General features: G+C 38.9%; 1 protein-coding gene across 7 annotated transcripts in view; it reads right to left on the bottom strand.

The window, feature by feature from the left end:
• gria3a (glutamate receptor, ionotropic, AMPA 3a) overlaps positions 1–25,075 on the bottom strand; it is a 74,472-nt gene that overhangs the window by 36,068 nt on the left and 13,329 nt on the right. For 6 of the 7 annotated variants that reach the window (XR_008606856.1, XM_055043315.1, XM_055043313.1 and 3 more), the window contains exons 3-4: positions 23,719–23,958; positions 4,847–5,031 (exon numbers count right to left, since the gene is read on the bottom strand). Coding sequence is in view for 6 of the 7 variants with exons in the window: in XM_055043315.1 (XP_054899290.1) it covers positions 4,847–5,031; positions 23,719–23,958 (425 nt within the window). In the remaining variant the exon portion in view is untranslated. Of the gene's footprint in view, positions 1–4,846; positions 5,032–23,718; positions 23,959–25,075 lie in introns of those variants that run through there. The other variant, XM_055043316.1, reaches the window with a different exon arrangement.

Here is a 25,075-nt window from a genome sequence, read left to right as displayed (position 1 = left end):
CACAGAAAACCTGCTAAGCCCAGTGGTTGTTCACTGGGGCAGTCATTCATCCAGCGGGCCGTCATGTTTTTGAGTTAGAATCAACTCAAAAAGTTGACAGAAAATACTAATATATCACTTCATAATGATGTGTTATTAGAAGATTGGATGATTAATGTTTGAACATCAACTATGAAGTCTTAAAAATGCAAACATTTTAAAAAGATACTTCAAAAAATAAGCAATGCTTAGCCTGGTGGGGGACAAGTAAAGCCTGGTGGCCTCCCAGGATTCTGATGCACTGTGGGAAACTGATTATGTCATGCAGGTGTTCTGGTTCAAGTCTACTCTGCACCAGAACCAAACCCAAGCATGGAGAAATATCATTAAATTTTTTTATAACCAGTGAATTGGGAATGAACTTCCAGAAAACTGCAAAGATCCCTTTAATTAATCGTAACTGGAACATTGATTTGATGTACATTTGATGGCATTTCACAAAATACATATTGTCTGCATATTCGGAACGTGCATCAATGGTTGGATAGGGCATCTTGACTGCTTTGCATTCATCAAAAAGAAATGAAAGGGAAACATCTGACTGATTGAAAAACACATCAACTCCAGAGCAGCTGATGCCTGACTGATATAAGTCGCGTTTGCTCACTCCTGCCTTCATAGAGATCTTCCCTCAGGCTAGGAGAGTAGGCTATTTATAGTAGGCTCATTGTTGTTGCTGCAACGGGACAGTGTGTCCTACTTACACAGGAGCTGATATTACATTTAAAAAAGTGTTGATGTCACACTCTCTTGTATAAGGAATCATCCTCACAAGATGAGGGCGTGGCCAGCAGAGGGACGGATGCCGAATCCGACTCGACTTCAACGCGCCGCAGGCGAGAAGTCCTCTCAGAATCCGCTTCATGTGCTGCAGAAAGAGGCCTCCGATGTCTAATTGAATGTCTCACATTTAATGGGAAGGTAATCCAAAACTGTTTGAAGAAACACTTTGTGTGACTGTGAAGGGCAGATAGAGAAACTCATATTTCTCTTGGTTAATCACACATTTCCCAGCGCTGCATAAAACATATCCCCCCTGCGTCCAAGGTAATGGAAACAGATGTAGATGAAGGTCAAAGTAAAGTCTGTCTGTCCATCAATAATGAAGATTATTATGTGCAGGGTAGAAACCGTCATATTCAGAAATATGAACAAAGAACAGAAGGTTAAGACATTGAAGCTTTCACAGAAGGATAAAAGTGTGCTAAGACACAAAAAGGAAGCACATGACTAACACGTAAATCCAGCTGCATAGATTTTAAAAATGATTTGAAATGACATATTTCTGAGCTTTTATCTTCTATGTTCTCTTTATTTTGTCTGTTTAGCACTACTTTTTTTATTATTAATGATACTGACTGCACTTCACTGGAATTGAATGCAAGCCTAACATTTTTTTTTTATCAAAGATAATCAACTTACATGCAGATGTCTGTATCTTCATAATGAGTAGAAGTCTGGATATTTATCAGAATAAGCATTTATTTCATCATAAAAAAATTACACATAATCAAAAATTATAATTATTACTCAAATTAATTAAGATAAATGGTAAATGGCCTTTATGTAGTTCATAGGACTACAAAACGCTTAAAGCTAGTTGTTGACGCACTGAACTGGTCCACCCCTGCACTTTGCACCTTGTGCATTGTCATGGTGCCTGGTCTGAATTTTTACTCTGGCATTTACAGAAATCCTCTGAGGGCTGATTTTCAGAGAATCCTGCACCAAGGTACACATCAAAATTAAAAGCCCACGAAATCGTTCGACTTGCTCCATCAGAAACTCTTACAGCATGACTATAACTCAGCCTTTGCACTACATTCAGTCTCCATGTGCTTGAGGTCCACAGCTGGCCTGGTGCAGAGTGACAGAAGCAAAGTGGCACCAGGCTCCATGACCACCTGCAGCAGCGAGGCAGATGAAGTGTCTTGCCCAAGAGCACAACGACAGATTGGGAGTTCGAACCATGCAGCCACACAAGGTCCATTTACTAAAAACTTGCAGACTTGCAAAGACAGGCATTTAGAAAATGGATGGATAAATTATATGTTTCTTGTTTTCAACAGCGAAAAATTGAATGGACTCGTATCAGATATTTTTTGTTTTAATTGTTTTGTCAAAATACAGCAAAACTCAAGCAATTTTAGCTTAGTGTAATCATTCCACACCAGTCTCTCAAAAAACAGGCACAGTGAGGAAAACACACCCATGTTTCCACAGACTCTGCTCAACATCAAAGAAAAAACAAGCTATCCAACTTAGAAAAGGGCCTGCAGAAATACAAAACATGACTTTTACTTTAAGCAAGAGATTTAGAGAAGCAAAACAACAGAAAGCTCTATGAGTCACCAAGGGAATAGGTTTGGGAACTGCATCAGTGTTTGTGGATCTGGCTGTCCAGATCCCTTAACAAACACTGATGAGGAGTGATGAAGGCAAAGCGACTTAGTCAGACAGAAAGCCATAAGGCTGAGTAGATGATACAGGCGGACAACGATCAGTGCACTGCTCTGTGGATCTGGCAGTGTGGTCAGACAAGAGTCAAGCTTTAGCAAAAAAGCTTCATCACTGTCAGCTGGGGATATCCTGAACAGAAGAGGAAAAATCCTGCCTTAATGAAGCAAATATGAAATTATTTGGCAACAATTCCCAACTGTGTGTGTGCATGTAAGAATTCAAGCTGCTCATTTTGATTACCATCTCTGCATTCCAGATGCTGGCAGATGCGTCGTATTGCAGGGATGTTTTTCTTTTCTGACACAAGCTCAGCAAGTAGTCAGGGATGAAGTGGGGAAAAAAAATCACAGGATACTTTTAAAGAAAACATAAAAAGTCATCACAATGTTATACTTCATTGAAGATTTCAGCTTCAGAAGAGGGGCAGCAATTTCATTGAGTAAAGTCGACTTCCTGGATGATGCACTCCACAAGAAGAAAGTTACTGCTCAAAGAAAGTCAAGCAGTACTGTTCGCAGTTTGCAGTAGACCAAGAAGAAAACAAGGTACAACGAGGTCCTTTGGCCAGAGGAGACCCACATTTCTGCATATAGGTCAACTTTTTGGCCTACATAGAAAATTCTTTGTGTAGCAAAATGACTAACACTAAAACATCACCCTAAACCCTGCAGATGCTGCTAAATACAGGAGAATTGTATTTGTAACTTATTTTCTTCTGCACTGAAGTCAAAGCTACAGAAACATAAAACACTGCCCCGTATAACCATCTTATTTTAATATTTATCGGTGCTCTTATGGAACCTAAAGAAGAAAAAACAGTATATGTATAGGACAGCCACTTTTTCTTGGTGTTTTCAAACATCATTAGGAATTTATAGTTGCTCAAACAAATAATCAGAATTAGACACAATCACAATTAGATACAGTATATAAACAAAAGCAGGTTTTAGCTGTTTTTATCTTTTTCATGACATAATTACACTGAATTTGTTGGGATCTCTTTTGTCATTAATTTGAAAACTGTTTTCTTTTTGTTTTTTGAAATGACATTTCCATTGAAGAAAATGTGTCCTTCCTCATTTTGTAAAACCACAGGGAAAAGTTGTGGTTCTTTAAATATGACGATACATTTTCTACAATACATATTTATCTTTTTTGCTTATCCTCATATAATATTTGGGATTCTAAGCAAGGTTTCTTAACTGATCCGAATGTAAAAATAGCTCTTTGGGTTGTAAATGTTGCAGCCTCCTGTTTTAGATTAACTAATATTTTTGTGTTAGGCTCAGTCAAATTACAACAGAAAATCTGTGGTGCTGCTTGAAAAATTAAAATTCAATCTGACTGAACTTGACCAAATTTAAGAAATCAAACGGGCAAACGTTTCAGCCTACATGTTCATAAATATTTTGGTGTACAATTGTTGCTACCAACTAAAATATGAAAAATTATTCCAGGCTTCTGTTATAAGCTACGGGTTCTGAACCTGTTCTGGGATCAGCTGGAGAAACGGCAGCAGGACGTTTCTGTTTGGACGCGATTTGTAACCAGATACCAGAATTGTTTCTGTACATTTCATGACAAGCTGATGATTGCAGGAAATATTTCAGTTTCCTCCAAGTTTTCAAATTATTTAAAAGTGTAAATTAAAGGTTTTTGAATGAATCTTAAAAAAGTAAAACATCATAAGCTCAAATTCTCAGTTCACCACATTGAACTAATCCAAGAAAGTCTGAAAAGTCTTAACTTGGTTCTTATTTAATAGGCTACATAAATAAACATTAAAAATTCTCGAGTGAAACAACAAGCAGCTAAGTCGTGGAAAAAAGGGACTGATGATCATCAAAACACGGAGGAGCAGGCTATGTAGTTCCTCTATGTGAATTAAACCCAGGTGACCTCTTACTACACACATGCAGTTGCACAAAGACATGAGTGCATCAATAACGAGATCAGGGAATAACAAGCTTTGATTGAAAGAACCCAGATTGGCTGTTTTAACATCGCTTCCAAAATGAAAATTTTGAGATGTGAGGCAATCATGATGCACTCGAGGAGCTTAGGGTAATAACAAAAAAACGAGAAAAATGTGGAGCCAAATACCAAGAAAACTGTCCTATTTTACAGAGTTTGTCTAAGGCCGAGAAGTCTGAAGAAAGAGAGGAATAAACATGTTTTCTCTTGCTCAAAAGATAAAACATGCAGAAAAATTTGGATAGAGAGGAAGAAAAAAAAACATCATGATCTTAAAGATTCATTTTCTGATGTTCAAGGACAGATTTGCTTCCAGTGTGCTACTTTTCTTTAGCAGAACTAGGCCGAGCAGCAGTGTGTGTTGGCTCAGTACCTCCTGGAGTATTAAGTCGATCCTATCCACCTCACAGTCGATGAGAAAACGTTTCTCCTGTCGGTTGTCCATCTCCCTGATGATTTGTGTGTACGTTGAGACGTTCACGTTCCCGACAGAGCGAGCCGTCACCTGCCAGTTATTGGCTACAGCCGACTCCATTATGGCCTGGAGGATTGCAAAGCCTTTGGGGGGGATAAAGAGGAGAGCGCTCCATTACTGAACAGTTTTTTTGGGGTTTTTTGGATGACAGAGAAACACACAAACATAAAAAAGTGAACAGGCTTGACGAAGAAAAAGAAACAGCACAGATTCAGTTTTCAAAAGTTTAACATTTCCATAACAAATGTGATCCTGCAGTTAGTTTTTTAAAAAAAAACTCACATATATTTGTCACATTACTACTAGAAACTTTTAAATATTTGTTGCAATTTTAGGTGATAGACCAACACAAAGTTGCTAAACTGTGAAGAACAAGATTATTTTTCTCACAAAAAACGAATCAAACATGCATTTGTATCCATCATCCCTGAGTCAAAACCTGTATGACTTTTTGCCACAGTTACAGTATTCTTGGGGGACACATCGTCACCAGATTTGCACATATAACCCAGGGTTTCCCCCAGAAAACTTGCTAAGCCTGGTGGCCTGTCGTCATTTTGTCTTAAAAAATGTTTAAAGTTGATAGAAAGTTTTAAAATATTACTTGATAATTATGTACTATTGGAAGATTATTGCTTGAATACTGACTATAACGTCTTAAAAAATGCTAATATTTAAGAAAACCTAAAGTAAATAAACAATGCTAAGCCTGATGGGGGCCCAAGTAAAGCCTGGTGGCCCGCCAGGCTTATAATATAGTGGGAGAAACCCTGTAACCTGAATTTGTTTCCTGTTGTTCTTTGCAAAACACCTTAAGTTCAATAAGAACAGCCAGAGAGCATCTGAAAACATCTATTGTTGAGTTTTGTCAAAGCTTCTCAATTAGATTAAGGTCTGAGCTTAAACTGGGTTGTTGAAAGACATGAGGTTCCTCTGATCTACACCACGCCATTGTAGTTCTGGCTGTATATTTTGGGTCAATGCCATGCTAGAAGCTAGACTACTTCCTCAATATTTGCATCTCTTTGTTGGAAAATGACCTGCCCACATTCAGTCATTCTCCAATTCACGCACACATTCACACGCTGGTGGTACATTACACCAGCAGGCAAGCCGAGTGTAACTGAGACAGACATAGCGGGGATTCGAACCACCGCGGTCAGCCCGACTCGCCCTTCCACCAACCTCTAAACTCCCACCAGCTGAATGAAAACCTTCCCACAAACAGCATTTTCTGTTTTGACCAAAAACTACATTTGTGTTCTTCAGTGATCAGAGCGCCTGGCATCTACTGCGTGTCCTACAGGGCAAACTTCAAACTGCACGTATTTTGCCTAGCCTTTAATATTTTCTCTACTTTTGCTACTCTTCCTCAAAGGCCAGGTTTGTAGAGTGCACAATTAACAGTTGTCTTGGCAACAGATTTCCATCCCTGAGCTTCGGATCCAGAGTTACATCAGGCCTACGTACGTGATAGATGCTCTCTTTGCCAAGGCTGTCAATTTGCCGGGTCTTGGCTGTTTCGCGGTTGTGTCAGACCTTTTCCAATTCCAGAGGAAGGACTGAACATTATTTTTTTTGTTGTTGTCCAAAGATTTTGATTATTTTTTATAACCTAACCCTGCATTTAAACCTTTTTCTTGGTCTCCATGATATTTGCTCACTATGTTCTCTAGCAAACCTTCACAGAAGAGCTCATACTGAGATTAAATTAGCCACTGTAAAGACAAATGCTAAAAATAACTAAAACAACAAAGAGAATACAGACTGAAGAGTTGCACAGTCTGGTGCCACAAAAAGATTAAGTCAAAACTGTGGGTGCTACACCCTAAACAGCAGGTTTAGAGTGGATAATTAAACTATTAACTGGGCAATTATGGCATTTTTGGTAACTCTCATCTCACACTTAGATGTTTCATGCCTGGTGGAGGAGTTCAAACTAACAAATCCACAGCCAAGAATCAACCTGAACTGCAACAATAAGACTTGAGAAACGAACTGACATCTATGCAGTAAAATGGGCTGTGGCTCAGACGACACAATTGATGTAACTTAACGGCGTGTTGACTCTGCAGAGCTCACCGCAGCGGGTGATGAAAGTATGTGAGTTATAAGAAAGGGAGAAGCTGAGCTGACAGTAACAGGGCTGAGCTGTGATGCTAAAAAGTCTCATCACAATGAGGGCAGAGTCGAAACGGTGATGATTTATTAAAGGTTTCAGGATTTATGGTCAGCAGTCATGACAGGTTTTCTATAAATCAGCTGAAAACAACCAAGTTCTTTTCTTTTACTTCTTAATATTTTAAGTTCAATTAAATTATATAAATTAGTGTTAGGCTTCAAAATGTGCTTGAAGCATTTGAATAAAGTTACTGGGAAATATATTATTTCTAAGCAACGTTAGTATTTTTGTTTAAGGATGTGAAAAACTTTATCTTTTAGTGCAGGAGGCTAATTTCCAAAAAAATCCACCTTTTAATTCAAGGCAATTTATTGAGTGGAGCAAAATCCCAAGTTCAGAAATAATTGCTTGAATTCTTACCGTTTTAAAAACCATTGCCACCCTTATTCTTACTGCAGCCCTAAAATGTATGAAATTATTTTAGAAGTATACTTTAATATTTATTTTTTTTGTTAGAATTCTGGTATTTATTAGTATAAGGAACTTTACTTCAGAAAATTGCTTGTACTTTCTGAAGTTTAAATATACATGACACAGAAACCACTGCATCATGTATTGGGAACAGTTTCCCCAATTTGAAGCTGCTCTTTAAATTGGGAAAAGTGGAATGTGATCAACAAGGCTGGTCAAAGTCTCAGGAATTATGGAAGAAATGTAGCAATGATAAAAGCAAATACGAGAACCAAATACCTTCAAGTAGAACTAATGTGTGTAAACTCCACAATAAATCTTGAAAGGAAATTAAACTGGCATTTTGTCACACAACAATCGTTTTCAGCACCGTTTTACAGTCAGAAGTCCACCTTTTCTAAAAAAATAAAATAACATAAAAAATATCCCCAGCTGAAGTCCAGTGATCAACGTTTTGGTTCACTGAGCTGTGTGAGTTGATGTTGAGAATGGATGCCCGCAGGAAGTTGTGTGTTGTGGCAAAAAGTGGCATCTTGAAGTCACCAACTGTCCATAACAAGCATATGACAGGATCTATCTGCCAAAAAAAAAAACTTAGGAAGCATAAAAAAAAAGATCTGCTTGCAGATTCCTTCATATGCTGTTCAAAAAAAGGCCCTTCAAGCATTGTTTGAAGTGCATTTTTTTATGTAGTAAAATGTACATTTTTGGTCATCAATACTTATCAGAATTTGACAAATGGAGATGTGCCTCGATCATCAACTCTCATGGATAAACATATCCATAGAAGCAACTGATAGTTAAGATATGCAAGTCAATCTTTTTGCATTGACCATTTTAATAGCATCTCCTATTAAAAGCGTAATTTTTATTTTATAAGCTGCTGCGCAAAAAGAAACATTATTAGTTTTTACAACGCGTGCAGTGAATAAACTAATTCCTAAAGGTTATTTACATATCTTTAAATTACATTTACTTTTCTGCTTCCTGGGTAAGATCTTTGTAAACCCAGCATTTGGCTAATAAATGTGCATGAGAGAAAAATGGGACAGAGCCACAGGCATGAGGCTTTTTAATATTATGTGTCCCTTGTCAAATGTCTGTACGCCTCAAACTGCACAGCTAGAAACGGCTTTATTTTGATGTCAAATGGAACAAATACCTTTAACTGCTCGTGTTATTTATCACATTACACATATTTATATTAAAAGACCTCACATTATAAGCACTCTAAGAGATTCATGCATGACTCGCAACATTGGAAATAGATCAGAAATGTGGATACAGGCGGTGAAAAAATATAAGACAGAATCTTACAGAGTTAAATATATGTCCTGGTTAAAGACAAAAAAATATGCCCCAGAATAGATACTGATTATACAAAATGAGAGGCATCATAATATGTTAGAGGAAGCATTAAGCTGCAGGAAATTGAAGATATTTCAGTTGCTGAAAAAAGGCAGTTTATGAAAATATTAGTAAATCAATGTTCACAGGTAATCTCTGTAAGAAAATTTACTTTACGGCAAGTTAATGGTAATTGCTTATTATTAAACATAGTTAGGACTGCATGTAGTGTTTCATGAAAAAAAAATTCAATACTGAATTGACTGGATAATAGTCTTTTACAAAACTGTGGAGGAATTTTTGCACCCATTCTCTTTTGAAGAACTGTTTTCATTCACCCTCCTTGGAGGGCTTTTGAACTCAAACCATTTAAGATTATGCGACAATCAAATTTACGTCCGAGGTATTCCTGAGGCACTTGAAAACATTCATTCTATATTTGAAGCCATTCTGAGACAGAGTTATGAGAGTGGTGCTACCTAAAGGCACAACTTGATGATCAAATATTGTTTTGCAGCATTTCCTGAATCCATGATTCCATTAATTGCAGCAAGCTGACCAGGTGCTGAGACAAAAAGCTATGTTTGACTTCCTAAAATGTTGTTTTATATCAAAAGTTCCACTTGGATACATGGAAGTTTATAGTTTTAACCTGACAATATGTGAAAAACCTCAAGAGGTGAATACTTTAGCCGTCCACTGTAGCTTATCTTTCATTGGCTTTCCGTCTTTGAAACATCTCTTTTTCAGCTACTTTTTGATCATGTAACTTCTTGATCTGGGCATTAGTTAGAAAGCTCAATCACCTGCTCCCCAGTCTAACAACCCTGCTGCTACCATGGTTACTCATCATAAAAGATTTGTAAAAAAAGTGGCAGAAGTACCAACGGAAATGACTCAGACAACACAGCCTCTATATCAGAGCAGAAAAACCTCTCAAAAATTGCATTTTCAATCAGAAAAAGAACTCCACAGAAAAACCTCAAAGATGACTGGAGCTACATCTTTCCGGGGGGAGTTTCGAGCTGCAGCAAACAATATGTTAAAAAGGTCTAAAATCATTTAAAACAAGTATATCTCTGAGCATTCAAAGGACCCATAATAAATATGCGGCCCATTTTGGCTGTTTCTCTTTGTCGCTCCTGGAACAGAAACAACCTGCTGCCCTTAACCAGTTCGGCCGTTTACTGGTAATCGTTTTAGACCTGCAAGTTGACGTGTTCAGCACGGAGCTGCTAAGTATTCAGAGCACAGCAAACTTAGCTGACACATCCGCCCTCCCTTCCCCTGCCGGTGACCTTCACAGTGAAGTGCTTTGCAGACAGCGCTCAGATCAGATTTGGCCTTTAAAGACAAGTGGCTCTCGCTGTGTGCCGCCACGCCAGCCCCTTGGGTGCGGAAGTTACGAAGGCGAAAGAGACCCGCGATTCCATGTTTGATACGCGCAGAGGTTAAGCAATCAAACAAGGGTGACGGCACGCTGTCAGGAAGCTCTGTGACAAGGTCTAATGATTAAAAGGAAGCTGACCTCAGTCTGGACATTATCAGCTTACATTTGCAGAAGCGTGGTCATGTTTATACTTGGGGGGGGAGAGGGGCAACAGCTCTCCTCCCAGTTCTGCTACGTGTGGCTCTGAGCATCATAATCTGGGATACGTATGACATTTTTAAATGTATTAGCAGCTGCTTTAGAAAGGATTTGGGGGGATTTGCACGTTTCCCTTGAGTTTTTTTGTTTATCGTGCGTTTTCTCGCACTAGAATGAGCCTGTGATTTTGGACGGAGACGTTTATATGTGCAACCTGTTGTTGAGCTGTTAGTTGTAAGAAATTAACTCAAAAGTCCTGACCTTGTATGAATTCACAAGTATGCAAACCTCTAAATAAAGATATGTTGGAAAGTATAAATTCTGCACTGCCTTATTGGTCGCTGTCCAAAATGACTCATAGTTGTGGTTGACTTTGCTAACAGATGGTGCATTTTACAACTGGCAGCAGGCAGGACGACCGTTAAAGGGCGTTTTTACAGACTCAATTATTCAGCAATGACCTGAACAATTATACATATTCAAAATTGGGAGCGTACTGTAACAATGCCAATTATAGCACATCACACATCTCTCCCGCTGCAGCACTCAACAAAACTACCTGGACGCTAATGGAAATGAATTCCGGCGAGCTCCACAAGTCTTTAGACGTGCTCCAGTCTGGAGGCTTTTAGCTGTTATTAGCTCTGTTTTTTTGTTTTTCTTTTTAGGTTTTACAAACTGCATTTGTGCTGTTCACTTCAACCTTCCCGAGCAGGTAGCAGTTTGCAGTAAACAAAAAAGAAAGTGGGTCAAACTTTTTAAGAATCCACTTACTTCCCTCTTCGGTGGAGACCAAAGGCTGCAGGGTTGTTGAACTGTTTGCTTAAAGTGTGTTAATATTAAGTGCTGCAATGTGAGGAAGCTCTTGAGGAAACTAAGATGACCTTGCATTGATATGTTTAATTATAAAGATGACTAATAGATTGGTTTTACGTGTGGTGTAGCTTTTTATTGACTGATTTTATCTGAGGAATAAACACAGTTAAAGACTTGCTGTTAAGTTAATTTGTTCCCATGTTATAGATGGGGAACAGATTACTTCAGGCAGCTAAAATATATGACTTCCCCTCATAACTTTGTCAAATAAAGAGCAAATGTTTTCAAACTTACATGATTTATTGTTGATGCAGAAAGGAATAACCACAGTTCAAGACTTGCAGGTAAATTAATTTGTTCCCATTTTATGGAGGGGGGACAGCTGAAATATTCATTTCTCCCTTTACTCCCCCCATAACTTTGGGAAATAAAGAGCAACTGTTTCCAAATTCTCAAAATGTTTTATGTGTGATAGCATGTAGTATACTAGAAATTTCCTTAATACAGTAATCTGTAATACTTTACATTAGAACGGAAATTACCAGAAAGCCGACACGCTCCTCTCTTCAGGAAGTCTTAATTTTTGTGCCCTGCTATCAGCCAGCTTCCATCCTCTTATATCAGAAATGAAAAATTATAAATACACTCTACGTGTTGGAAACCTGTTTGGTGACTGACTTTTATTTCTGTCAGGTTTGACAAAAGTTGGAGAAAGACCAATTCTCTTGGCGTTTAAAATAACACAGAACAGTGTGAGAAGACCTCGCTCATTTATTTATTTTTACAATTGCTGCTTTTTAAAACAATAGCTGCCGATTAAACTGAATGTTACAACCTTAACATGATTATATGAGTCGTTTTTGCCAAGAAATCAATCGGAAGCACCGTGAAAATGGTCAGATCCGCCTCTCTGGCTGCAATCCGCGCTCCCGACACGGGCGAACAGATTTTCACAGGGGAACAGAATTTTGCACAAAACCGGCGCCTGCCTGAACAACAGCTCTGCCTCAGTTCATTTGTTAGTCAACAGGCGGCTCCACGTGGCTCGTTTTGCATTTCACCGGGGACATTTCTAACATTTCACTGTCATTTCTGTGTTTTCTAGGTTTTTACTGTTGCAAGAATCATTTCTGTTAGACATGCTTGATGTTCTTCTGCAACTTACAAATACATATTTATAGTCCTCAGACTCTTTTTTTTTTTGTAGGTTTGGGCACACTATGACCATAACATTTATTGCATATTATGGGAATTTTATGTGCTAGACCAACACTAAGAGAGTCATACAGTGAAATCTGAAGCAAAAATTTGTGGCGTTCCCTTTGGAATCTCAGATGCAGGTATTTTGGGATTTGCCTCAAGCAATTCTACACATTTATACACAGAACAGGGTTTCCCCCAGCGTATTATAAGCCTGGCAGGCCACCAGGCTTTACTTGTGCCCCAACCAGGCTAAATATTGCTTATTTATTTAACTCTTTTTAAATGTTTCCATTTTTTAAGACTTTATAGTTTGTGTTCAGGAAATAATCTTTCAATAACACATAATTATCAGATGATATTTTCAAATTTCCTGTCAACTTTCAAAATTTTTAACTCATAAACTTTACGGGCCGCTGGATGAATGCACCCAACCGCCAGGCCTAACAGGTTTTCTGGGGGAAACTGTGTAAAGGTTTTTGTCTAATTTTTGACAGAATCTGTGACAAAAATGTCAAGTATTTTTATTTTTTAATTTAGGTGTGGACTTTGACTAGGCCGTTGCATGTGAGAAATATGGTTCTTTTACACTATTTCGATGCTGCTCAGGCTGCACGCCAAGGTCATTGTCCCGGTGTAAGACGAACCTCCATGTTGAATAATTGAGTCTGTAAAAAAGCCCTCCCTGAAACAGAACGGGAGGGGAAAGTCTCCAGCGACGCGACATATGCTCCCTCTGAAGCTCATTTTGCACCAGCACTCGAACCGACAGTTTGCTCTTTTATCAGCTTTCGGCTGAAATCAGTTTTTTATAGACAGCTACTCAAAGAGACTGGGAAAAAGACCGAGTTTTCTCTTGAAGAGATTAATGGCGACACAAAGCAGGCCTACGACACAACAACGTTGGTTAAAAAAAAAAACCTCACATTTTAGATGTTGTGCAAATCAGCATCATAAGAACCAATTAGACGGAGAAGAAACACGGGCTGCTGTGTTATATCAATTGCTCAAAGGGTTTGGGAAACTTCTCACAAAGCTCTACAAATGTGTTCCATGTGGATTCAGACTCTTCAGGAAAATAACTGCAACTTATTTCATGCATAAAATTGACTATTTGGGAGTTTGTTCACCACAAAAACCCAAAGACAGCAGCAACTGCTTGGGCGTGTAGCACAATGCAGAGTTGGCTGCTATGTGGGAATCTCTGGAATATATGAGCTTTGCAGCCCACACAGCTCTGCCAAGACGATCAGTATGTACTCTGCTGATCTAGTACTATTTAAAGCTGGGACTGCTGGCTTTACACAGCAGAACATTTTAAGATCCAACTGTAAGCAAAGTAAAAATGGAGAGGGCTCATAATCATTTATATTACTTTGGAGAGGGGAGTGTTTTTTTTTTAATTATTATTATTGGCAAATTACTGGACTTCATTAATTAATGGTTCCCACATTGCCTGAGTTAGACTATAATGCCAGGTCTAAATTTTTTTAAGTACTGCAATAAAAAAATGAAAATATATTTTTATTTAAAATGAAATGCTTCCTTTTGGGCTGAAGGCTAATTTTCAGCCTGGATGGATGGATGGAGATGAAAGCATATATTTCCTTACCATAACCAAAGTTTGTTAAATACCAAAAACATTGAAGGACGGATTTTTTTCTTAACGTAGAATCATAAGTTTGCATACATCTCTGTTGCTGCGCCTTTAAATGATTGTGGACCACCAAAAGCCACGTTCATTGTTGGGTACAAAAAAATAAAAATCATATGCAAATATAAAAATTGTGGAAATGTCCTGCCAGTCAACAGTGTCATTAAAATGAGTATTGAACACAGGCTGAAAGGTCACTCAGTTATGAAGAAGTCACTATTTCAAAAGCAACATAAAAGTAAGGCAGTGGCAGCATCATGTTGTGTGGGTTTGCAGAATGTACTGGTGCACTTTACAAAACAGACAATCAGGAGAACAAAACATTCTGCAGAAACATGAAGGGGACACTTCAAGACATCGGGCAAAAATTTGTTTTTCAAATAGAAAATAACAAACTTTTGTTGTAATTTATGTAAATGCCTCCTGATGGGATTTATATGTGCTGCATCAGTTCTGTTCTGTTATAATACCTTTTCCCTTTTTCTGAATCAATAATCAAGACATGTAATAAATGTAATATCTAAAAAAAATAATAATAAAAGGGATAGGAAATTACATCTGGAAGTACAGATTTTCTTAGATGCCCCGTTTCTTTTTCTGCTTTCCTGCAGAATTTTAACCACAGGATTTGCATCCTCTTTGTGTTACTGAAGCTGCTGTGGCACCAGGCTGTGTCCTCCTTCCCTTCAGTCTTGGACAGCGGATCACATGACGAGTCACGGAGGAGCGTAGTGTGCAGCCTCAACTGTGACTCAGTCGATCCTCCCCCTGCACTGGAGAAGGTGACCTCCTTACAGTCCTCTCCGAGGCATCCTAACAGCATCGTCTTCATGGGTCGCTCCGAACCAAGCATGACATCGAAGCGACCTTAGATTAAAACAACTGAACTCTACTTTGGGAAAACCTCAAAAAACAATCTCAGCCCAATCATGTGGTTCAACAAAGAAGGCGGATTTCAGTGGGCCATTCAGACGGAGGCGACAAATTAAAATGGATTCAAGTTGGCAGATGACAGCGAAAGGACACTTTTGAGTACAATTAGTCTGACAACACCCACTCCAAGTGAAGTCCAGTGTAGATAGCAGCTCCTTGTTTCCAATTAGATGAACTGCGATGAGCTCAGACACCTCCACGCCACCCACTCCTACTAAATCTCAGATCAGAAATAATCACACAGATTATTTTCTACCTAACGAAAACTGAAAACCGCCAGAAAAAAACATTTGGCGGAAGCCACTTTATATATTCTGCTGGTTTCATTCACAAGTCACAAAATATCACTTTCTCATTATAAAAAGGATAAATCCAAATAGTTTAAAGTAATAGAAACAGAACTCTGGTCAAAGTTCTGCTAGCGGTACAGGCCGGCGTGATGTACATTTCATTCTTTGTTTTGATTTTTCTTTTCAATGAAATTTATGCGTGGATGCTGATGTACATCTTTTAAATGTATCACCTATCACCAAAAGATGTTTAAAAAACTAAAGTGACTGAATTTTGCATATATAAATATTATATTGTGTTGCATATTTACCAATCGGCTAATCAGAATTGTTTTCACAATATTTGGGTCAGCAAATCATTTCTATGAGACAGAATTACATTTATTTGAGTCCAGCAAAACTGAAATATTTCATACTGAACATTTTAGTAAAATAGGAACTGTAGCTTAAGTGTAAATATATATTTTTTTAGAGAATTGTTTTTAGCAAAATCTCAAGTGCCGCATTGTCTTCAAAAAATGTCCTTAAAAAAGGTCAACAGAGGCTGATCAGCATAAAATGAGCATAAGATGAAGCTTAAAACCCAATAAAATAAAATAAAAAAAGAACGATGGCTTTTAGAGCAGGTCTCCTTGATGTTTGAATGTTTGAAATTTGAAGAGTTAAATAGCATCTGATGGATCTGACAGCACATCTGATTGGTTGGTGCTCAGCATTTATTTTTTTCCAAAAGAGGCACAAAGGATTTGCTGACTCTTCTGTTCCTTGTCTCTCTTTATCTTTCCATGAGATATGGTCCTTGCATTGTCTGTGAGACACCGAGGCAAAGCTTAGGGGAGAATTTTAAAAAAAGCCCTTTGTCTCACTTGAAATAAAACTTGCACTACCACCCCCATTCAAACTCTGAGCAGAACAGGGAGAGAATGGATTTCTGTTCTTGTTATAAGATGCACTGTTATGAATCACTCATCGTTGGTTTGATTGCAATTATGTGTCCAAATCCATTTCTGAATGAACAAGGAATACGTCAAAGCTACAACTGCTGCTCAACTCCCATACTGTACATCCCCTACATTGTCATCTTTGGTGTCTATCATCCAACTGAAGTTTAATTCCTTTATTTCTTCCTGGTAAACCTCTTTTGTTTTAGCAGAACTTCTGTTTCTCCTCAGTAGGGCTGTAATGATTCCTCAAATGATTCGAGTGCCTCTATTATTAAAATTCCTTGAGGAAAATGTATCTGCCTCAAAGCTTCGTTAAATTCTGTTTTATTATTTAGCGCACCGCGTTGCGCCCGGGTCATTATTTGTGGTGGGCAGCGCTCTCTCTTCCGCCAGTGAGTTGTTGCTATGTGCTAGCAGCATGACGTTGAGTTTTCCAGCTTTTTGCCAGGGGTTGAGAGCCAAATAAGTATTGTTAAATTGTGTGGAGTGATGTTGGGAGTACGATAGCTTTTCTGCTGTCAGAACGGAGTTGCTACTTTTCAGAGAGAAGAGCACTGGAGAGACAGAGAGAGCTCCGAATACTCCATCAATGGGAAAAATAATTTATAGCGTATTCGAAATATCCTTCTGCAACAGCCCTACTCCTCAGTTGTATTAAGTGTGTTACACCATCGCAAGGTAGTGCATAACTGTGAAGTAGACAGGAAATTATTTTCTAAATGATTTACAAAGACAAGATCAGAAAACTGATATACATTTGTTTTATTGCACCAGAAAGTCTTTTTGGGTATTTCCGAGTCTTAATAAATTCCTAATTGGACTGAGATCTGGCCTTTGATTGGGTCATTCCAGTTTTGGTGTCATTTGCTCAAAAGACCTGGATCCACATATTTCCTCAACATGGCTTCTGCTCTTGGCACATTGCAAATGGGAAACCTAAACCTCAGTCCAGGTCTTGGTAGGTCTGCAATATTTTTCTTACTCAGATGATAAATATAACGGCTCTGCAAGTAATTCAAAGTTTGGATAAATTTCTCCATAGTTTCTCCCTGACCTACTGTTTATTGTTTGTCCACTAATGTTCTCTAATAGAACAGCTGAATTTGCACCAGGAAAAAATTACACAAGGAGAGGACTCTTTGCTATTTAGGTGGCCTCTGAATGTAGTTTTTCTTTAGAGGTATCAAAGTAGAAGGTGTGAATACATATGCACGGCCCATTTTTCAGAATTTTATTTATAAAATAACTTTGAAAACCACAAATCATGTTCCTCCCACTTCACAGTTATTGCTACTTAGGTGTTTACTGATCACATAAAATAAAACTAGAATTCTGCATGACAAAGATGTTAAAGGCTGTCTCTGCTGTCTTACTTTCACAAGACAGCAGAGGGATACTGTGATGCAGACAATGCCTAAAAGATGAAGCAAATAATGAATAGTGAAGGTTTGCATGAACTGTCCACTAAGGATTATTTTGGCCTTGTTAGGGTTGAGAATTACCATTTTTGCTCAAGTCTGCAAGACTGACTAAGCCGTAGCTTTTTTTCCTCAAAACAAATTTGGGAACACGCGGTGACGCATGCAGTGTAAAATCTTTGGATGAAACCGAGAGCAAAGGGTGCAGCTCACCTTTAAAAAAAAAAAAAGAAAAGAAAACTGAGAAGACAGCTTAGGATTTCTGCTCTGTCAAGGCTATTCACCAACCATTTCAGGAAAAAAAAAAAGGGTTCATAAAAAATACATGAGAATGATTATTTTTTTTCTCTAAACAGACACAAAAGACAGAAAATTGGAAAAGTGGAAATACACAACCTGATCTGCACAAAAGCTTCTCAATTAATAATTTAACAATTCGTTTGCTTTTATAGGCTCGGTGCTGCACAGTGGAGATCTACATGTTGATTGTTAGCTTATTTTAAAGCTGCACAGCTTCTCCGTGTTCAAATGTGCACGGATCAATCGTTGCCATTTTGGGTGTCTGGCAGAGCGGATAAAGCGCAGTGTAAAGAGAGGAGGCTCGGTTCATGCAGAAACACTTGGAGACAGCCAACGCCTCAGCTGTACCTTCTCAGTGGATGCACAGAGCTCTTTGAGGTTTTCACCAATGAGGTCAGCCACACACACACACACACACACACACACACACACACACACACACACACACACACACACACACACACACACACACACACACACACACACACACACACACACACACACACACACACACACACTCAAAGATAAACATGCAGCTCTCAAACGGCTTCTCCAAACACACTCCGTTTGCAGTAAATCTTAAGGCGAGCTTAGTCCCGCAGAGAAGCTCAAATTTATTCAGCAGGAGTAAAAGAAAACTTTCTCAGATGTGACTTCAAAAAGATCACGGCCCAATTATAAAGGTCTAACAAATATGATTGTTCTATTTAGCCTTGAAGCTCACTTCAAGTTCATCCGAATCCTTTGAAACCAGCAGAAGCAAAAAAAAAAAAAACTTTTCTGTTATATTTGCCTAAATTCTCTTTGGACGTTCACTATGAAGCCTAAAGAGTCCTTGAACAGAACCAGATAACAACTCTCTCTTCAAGTAGAGCCTGGCTGATAAATTGGTGTCTAAATCCCAATATTAAGGTCTCTGAGTTTTAAAAAAGAGGTTAAACAAACGGGTGGTGGCTTCACAAAAGGGGAGCGCAGGATGTCGAGGCCTAGCGTTCTGTCTGGGAGTGAGGTCACGGCGCAGCGTTCTCGGGGAGGTACATCTGCTATCTCTCTTCCTCCCTTTTTCTTTGTTAATCAGCCCGTATGCTTAACTGCTGAGTGCAGCGCTTTAGCCATATGCAATTAATCAGATGTTTCCTCGCGGAGACGAAACCAAAGAGACATTCAGCAGCGGGGCAGTGTGATTACACATCAAATGCAAGCCCTCCACCAATCCCACCGTCCCCATTTGTCTGCAGGAGATAGCAGGGAGCGCTGCCATTAACGCTGCTAAATGGCGCTGCTTCATTTTGATGGCAGCCAAAGATCTATTTTTCATTATGCAGAGTTCATTAAGCAGCAGGAACAGAGAGGGAGACGGAGAGCACTACAACAGGATCTTTAACAAGCACATTTGCTAATGCACTGTGCTTTAATTCAGTTTAGATGAGCATGTGCTTTGACGAGGTACGCCAAATTGCTCTTTTTGACTAAACAGAAATATTTATTGCTTATAGGCTGCTGCATGTATTTAAGTAGCTGCATTTATTTTACACTCTCCCAACAGCTGCAAAGGTAATAAATGTATATCACTCATTAAAAACTAGATTATTACACATATAACTTTATGTTAATTATGATGGATCTCAACCCAAATGTGCACTGTGGACATTAGATTTGATCTACACTAGTATTCAGATGACTTCTGCTTATCCAGGTACCATTTTTATTAAGCTGCGCCCCTGAATTTTATCATATTTAACTGGGATTTCATGTGTAAATCACACAAAAGTATGCTCTTATGATTTACACGAGCATACTTGTTGTATGCTCGTATAGAGTACCAACCACATTTATCGGCAAGCCTGGTAAAGATCTGTGAGAAGCTATAAAATAACAGCATGTTGTATTGCATAATTGTGAAATGGAAGGAAAAGAGGACATCATTTTTATGAATCATAAAAAAAATCTGAAAAGTATGTGGTTAAGTTGCCTGCAGCCTCCTGGAGCCCCCTTTACCCCGACAATGCTAAGAAAAGTCCAGTGCCATCAGACATTAGTCATATCATAGACAGTCCACTTGTGTGCAATTTAATTTCAGCACGTTCTCAAGAGGTTTGGTAAAGAATAAACAGCGTCATGAAGAGAGCAAGGTTGAACCAAAGTCACTGTTTGTGTCTGCAAACATGGCATGGCCAAGAACAATGACTCTCTTTTTGATTCTGATATTCTCAAACAAGAGCAAAATCGATCTTTTTGGAACGCGAGCAAAACAGTATGTGTGAAGGAAATAACAGCAACACACACATCCTCATCTACAGCCTGACATGGCATTGACAGCATCATATGTGAGGGAGTTATTCTTCAGCAGGAACTGTGAAGCTGGTCAGAGTGGAAGGGAAGATGAATAGAGGTAATTACAGAGTAATCCTGGTACATCTACAAAAGAAATGTGTATTACTCATTCACTTTTCATCATGAAAATGATCCTGAACATATAGAGCTAAGATGAGCTGGGTAGATCAAACCATAACCATGCATTAAAATGGCCCAGAAAAATTCTTCTATGAATCTGACAAAATTTGAAAATCAAAGTTCACAGATGCTCTCCAGCTAACCTCTATAAATTCAAACTGTTTTGCAAATCAGAACAGACAACAATGTCAATATGTGGATGTAAAATCTGGTTCTGGCTCATATCGACTTATTTGTATTCAAACAAATGAACACAGCACTCTTAAAAACTCTTAATCTTTTTCTTTTGCAAATATGGACAAAGCTAGAATGTGAAATTATTTTGAAGTACAAAAATGTTTGAGTTGTGAATACTTTTGTAAGGCTCAATCACACATCAGGTAGATGTAAACAGTCTAAAACTGTATTAGGAATGACTGCAAACAGTTCCTGTTAACAGTTAGGGAGACGCTAGTGAGCAGAACATATCCAATGGTAATGATGCACATTTGAAAAGGAAAAACTGTAGGAGCTGAAGGAGGCAGAAGTCTTTTGGAGCCAAACAACTGTCAGTGGGAATTGTGGAAGCCTTGTTATAGAAAGAAAAAATGTAAATCCTTTTTAAGAAATATAAATAATTATTTATGACAACATCAAATGCTGCATGGGAGCAATTTGCAGTAAATTTCCAAAGAAAAATAAAAAAGAAAAAGTTGGCAGGATCCATCTATGAGCAGCCAGCTGGTGCTGACCAGATGTTCTTCGGTTCAAGAGGTCTGTCCTGCCTGCAGCCATTATTCTATTTAATGAGGCTATTTCAAAGCCAGCACATCAGGATAAATAGGTAGTGTTGCAGTGCAGCACAAATTTAATGACCACAAACTTTTTTTTTTCTTTTTGTTTTTGCCTCTTCGGCATTTTCTTCTGCTTAACTTCTGCTAATCTGCCAATCGGTTCCTTGAAAATGAGCTGCATGAATCGGAGAGAGAACCCTGTGAAGACCAGCCCGAAGAAAGAACTTCTTGTGGTTTGATAATTAATGCAAAGACGTCAGTGGGAAGGAACCGTTTCAGCTGTCGCAGGCCAATTTACAGCATCAAAGCCAGGCTGAACATATTTGATGTCGACACCATTTGGAATTTAAAATCTGATGTGAAACCAATGTTGCGCCAAGTTTTGTAAAAAGAATTCTCTATTATCGTCCAAATTCATTAATATGGATAAAGGTTTGGTAAATAACAGAAAAATGTTTCATGGAAAGTGTGTTTTATAAGATTCAAAGGGACAGAGGACATATTTTTATGATTTTTGGTTCCAGGATGACTTTAAGATGCCCTTGCTTTGTTCTGCATATTATAAGGTAACAGACATTTTACAGACCAATTTTAAATCCTTCTGTGGTGCCATGACTCGGCCATTGTCCCAAGCCAACTATCAGCACTCACTCCAGCATCTCTCAAAGACTCCTCACCGTCCTATAAATAAAGTTCTCTTTCTATAATGAAGATTAAAGTGACATTTGAATGAGGAATGGCTGCACTCTGGAGCGTGGATGGCAATGAGCGAGACAAGCCAACACGTCTCTCAACAAACACAAGCTGTGCAGCATGAAGAAATACATCCTCAGTTTGGGCTTCCTCTGAAAGTGGCCAAAGTGTTACAGATGGTGGCCTGTCAGCCTCCACGCAGCAGCAGGTGAAACAGGCCAACAAAGTGAAACAGGACAGCATCCAAGGGTCACATCAGGAGGCACTTCAGACTCGGTTGATAATACCAATGAGAGGCAATAAACTGGGTAAATATTTTTGTCTCACCACGCCACACAACCAATTATCAGACGCCGCAATCTGCCACAGACACGTCGGCCAGATCAATACGACTGAGGTTTCTGCTCGTGTGGGAGAGATAACAAGCGTCTTAATGAGGCCAAACGCAGTTGAGCGTAAAGTAGCAGCCACACTTATTGGCAACCCTGGTAAAGATTTGTAAGAAAGACTTAAGATAACACCATCTTGTATTGCAGAAATATAATTTCACATCGGCATTGAAAGATAAAAGTTAGAATATATTCAAAGCAGTCTTTGACCATTCCTTTTTTGAAATTTTTTTTTTAAATCTCCAGATTCTTTTCTTCAGCTTTATGATGCGATTCAGGTCTGAGGACTGAGATGGGCATTTAAGCAGGTTGTTGCTGTGTCTGGTGAACCGTCTCTGTGTTGATTTGGTCTTACGCTTAGAGTGGTTACTTTGTTAAAAGATCTAATGACAAACTATTTTAGTTTGCTAGTAGAGTCCACTGGATTTAAAAGAAATGTTCTAGTATTTCAGAGTTAGTGATACCAGTCACTCTGTGCTTTTTGCAAGCTCTACATATTTCAGGTTTATGATAGTGCTCTATCACGGTTTCCATTTCCAACCTTGCCATGTTAAATACATAACCATTTTAATATGAACTATTGATTACTAGTCTGAGCAAACTAAGGAGAAAATGCTTCTTTCTCCTAAAATTGTACATCATTTTATGCTCTATATCTACTATTTAAATAAATCCAAGTAGATTAATAGTGAAAAAGTTACTAATACTGATATTCTGGGGCGTTCTTAAACCACAGATCATAGCTGTTTGTGTTCATCTACAGCTGGTATGTAACTTGCTTCCAGTCTATTTTCTAACAGACTGCTCTGCTGTTTCTTAACGCCTACAAATGATGACCCTTACGGCTGCATAGATGGGGGCCCACACGAAGAAAGTCAGAGATCCTAAACCACGTAGAAAAGTTGGAGGTTTTTGCACACTCCCTTTACCTAATCCAATTAGAACAAAGTTATAATCTGCTGGGGTTATTTTTTTTTCTTGGGGGGGTAATTATAGACTCAGACGGCTGTAGTCAAACTACAGCAGCACCTGTGAATGACTCATTTACCAGAAGCAAGGAAGTACTGAGTGCCTCTCTGAGCCGGATTCACCCACATACAGACGCAATTTAGGATCATTACTGTCAGATAATAAAATGCATCTGACTGCTTCGAATGAGGACTGAAATGAGGGATTTACATATTAAAGCCCGATCATACACAGTGTGTAATAAAACATCTGCTTGAGCTGGCTTTTGATCTGAAACAGATTTTTCTCCTTTCTCCGCCGTCCGGATGTTTCTCTGCCGCGGCACATCTGCGCTCCTGATCTTTAGCCCGCTCGCGTTGCGGAGCGGCGCGCATCAGTGTTGTTGTTTTCCCAGAAGGGGCCCGCTCACCTCTGTCGGTGTCGTAAAGATAGACGAACCTCTCCCACTTGTAATGGTCCAGCAGGCTGAGAATGGCTCCCCTCAAACTGGGCCTCATCTGGATGACAAACTGCACGTCGGCGTCGATGGGGAAGCTGGGCGTGATGAAGGAAGTGTGCAGGGCGCCGCAGAAGGAGGTCAGCGTGTTCATGGACTTGCGGTCGTAGAAGCCGAAGATGGCGTAGACTCCCCGGGAGAATTGGGAGCAGACTGGTGACACGGAGATAAAAAAAAAAAAAAACAGGGGCATATTCAGGTCAGAGGAAGAACGCAACCCTTGAAGTAACAGTTTTCATGTGAACGTTTGCATGGGAGTTGAAAATATTTAACATGAGGTCGTGATGAGTGTTAATCACGTGGATAAAGTAGCGAGTATCTGAATAAATGTTTGCCATGTGGGATGTCTGCTCCCTGTGGCCATGCTCTGCTGCCCACTGCCCTTCACTTCTCCTTCCTGCAAATGCTGCTGCTTGGGTAATCAGCTAGAAATAATAGGGAAGTCAGTGCTCTGGTCACATCTTTTAATGGACAAATTCTCTTGAAACATGAGCATGCAAATGTTCCAGCGCTGAGCAGCTCTGTGCCATAAAAGATTTATAACAAGGCCTATCAGTGGCCATCTGCGGGTCTCTGGAAACAAATTTCAGCCATAAAAACATCAGACACTGATTGACTTAAGAGTCATTAGCTATTTTGTTTTATTTGCACATGATAAATGGGAATAAAGACAGTAAAAACAGACCTCTGGGAAATGTAGTGAATGATATAATCTGCTGTTTTGTCCATAAATCTTAACACAACTCTGAAGCTGTCCGTAACATTAAATTGCTAAATGAAGTTATATACTGTAAACGGCTCATTAAGAGGAGTATTGTCTACATTCATTGTCCAATCAGTGTTAATAAAAGTTTGCGGAGGTGAGTTCACTCTGCCTACATGGGCTTTAAAGCTTGCCGGTGCTTATTAAAGACATTTATCATGTGTACTGTGACAATAACTGTGCTTTCATAGGTCTTTTGATGTGCATTTAACTGTTTTCTGGTCGGAAAACTGAGATGGGAATGTTCAGATAATCGCCTTTAAAAGGATTTTGAGCTGATAAGTGTATTTGTATCAAACCTCCCTGAGGAAATACTTTGCCGAACCACCGTTTGCGGCAGTTGTAGCTGATAAGTCTTTTGGAGTATGGCTCTATCAACTTCGGACATCTAGAGGATGAAATTTCAGCGCATTCTGTAAAAACACTCCAAACTCAGCTTGTGTTGACAGCACGCGAATCATCCATAAAACCTCACGCCAAATAGATTTAAAACTGATCCCTACCTGG

This window comes from Poeciliopsis prolifica, unplaced genomic scaffold (assembly GCF_027474105.1).
Source record: "Poeciliopsis prolifica strain line A6 unplaced genomic scaffold, Auburn_PproV2 SCAFFOLD019, whole genome shotgun sequence".
Lineage (NCBI taxonomy): Eukaryota > Metazoa > Chordata > Actinopteri > Cyprinodontiformes > Poeciliidae > Poeciliopsis > Poeciliopsis prolifica.
The sequence above is the reverse complement of the archived record's forward strand: the minus strand, read 5'-3'. Positions and strand labels throughout refer to the sequence as shown.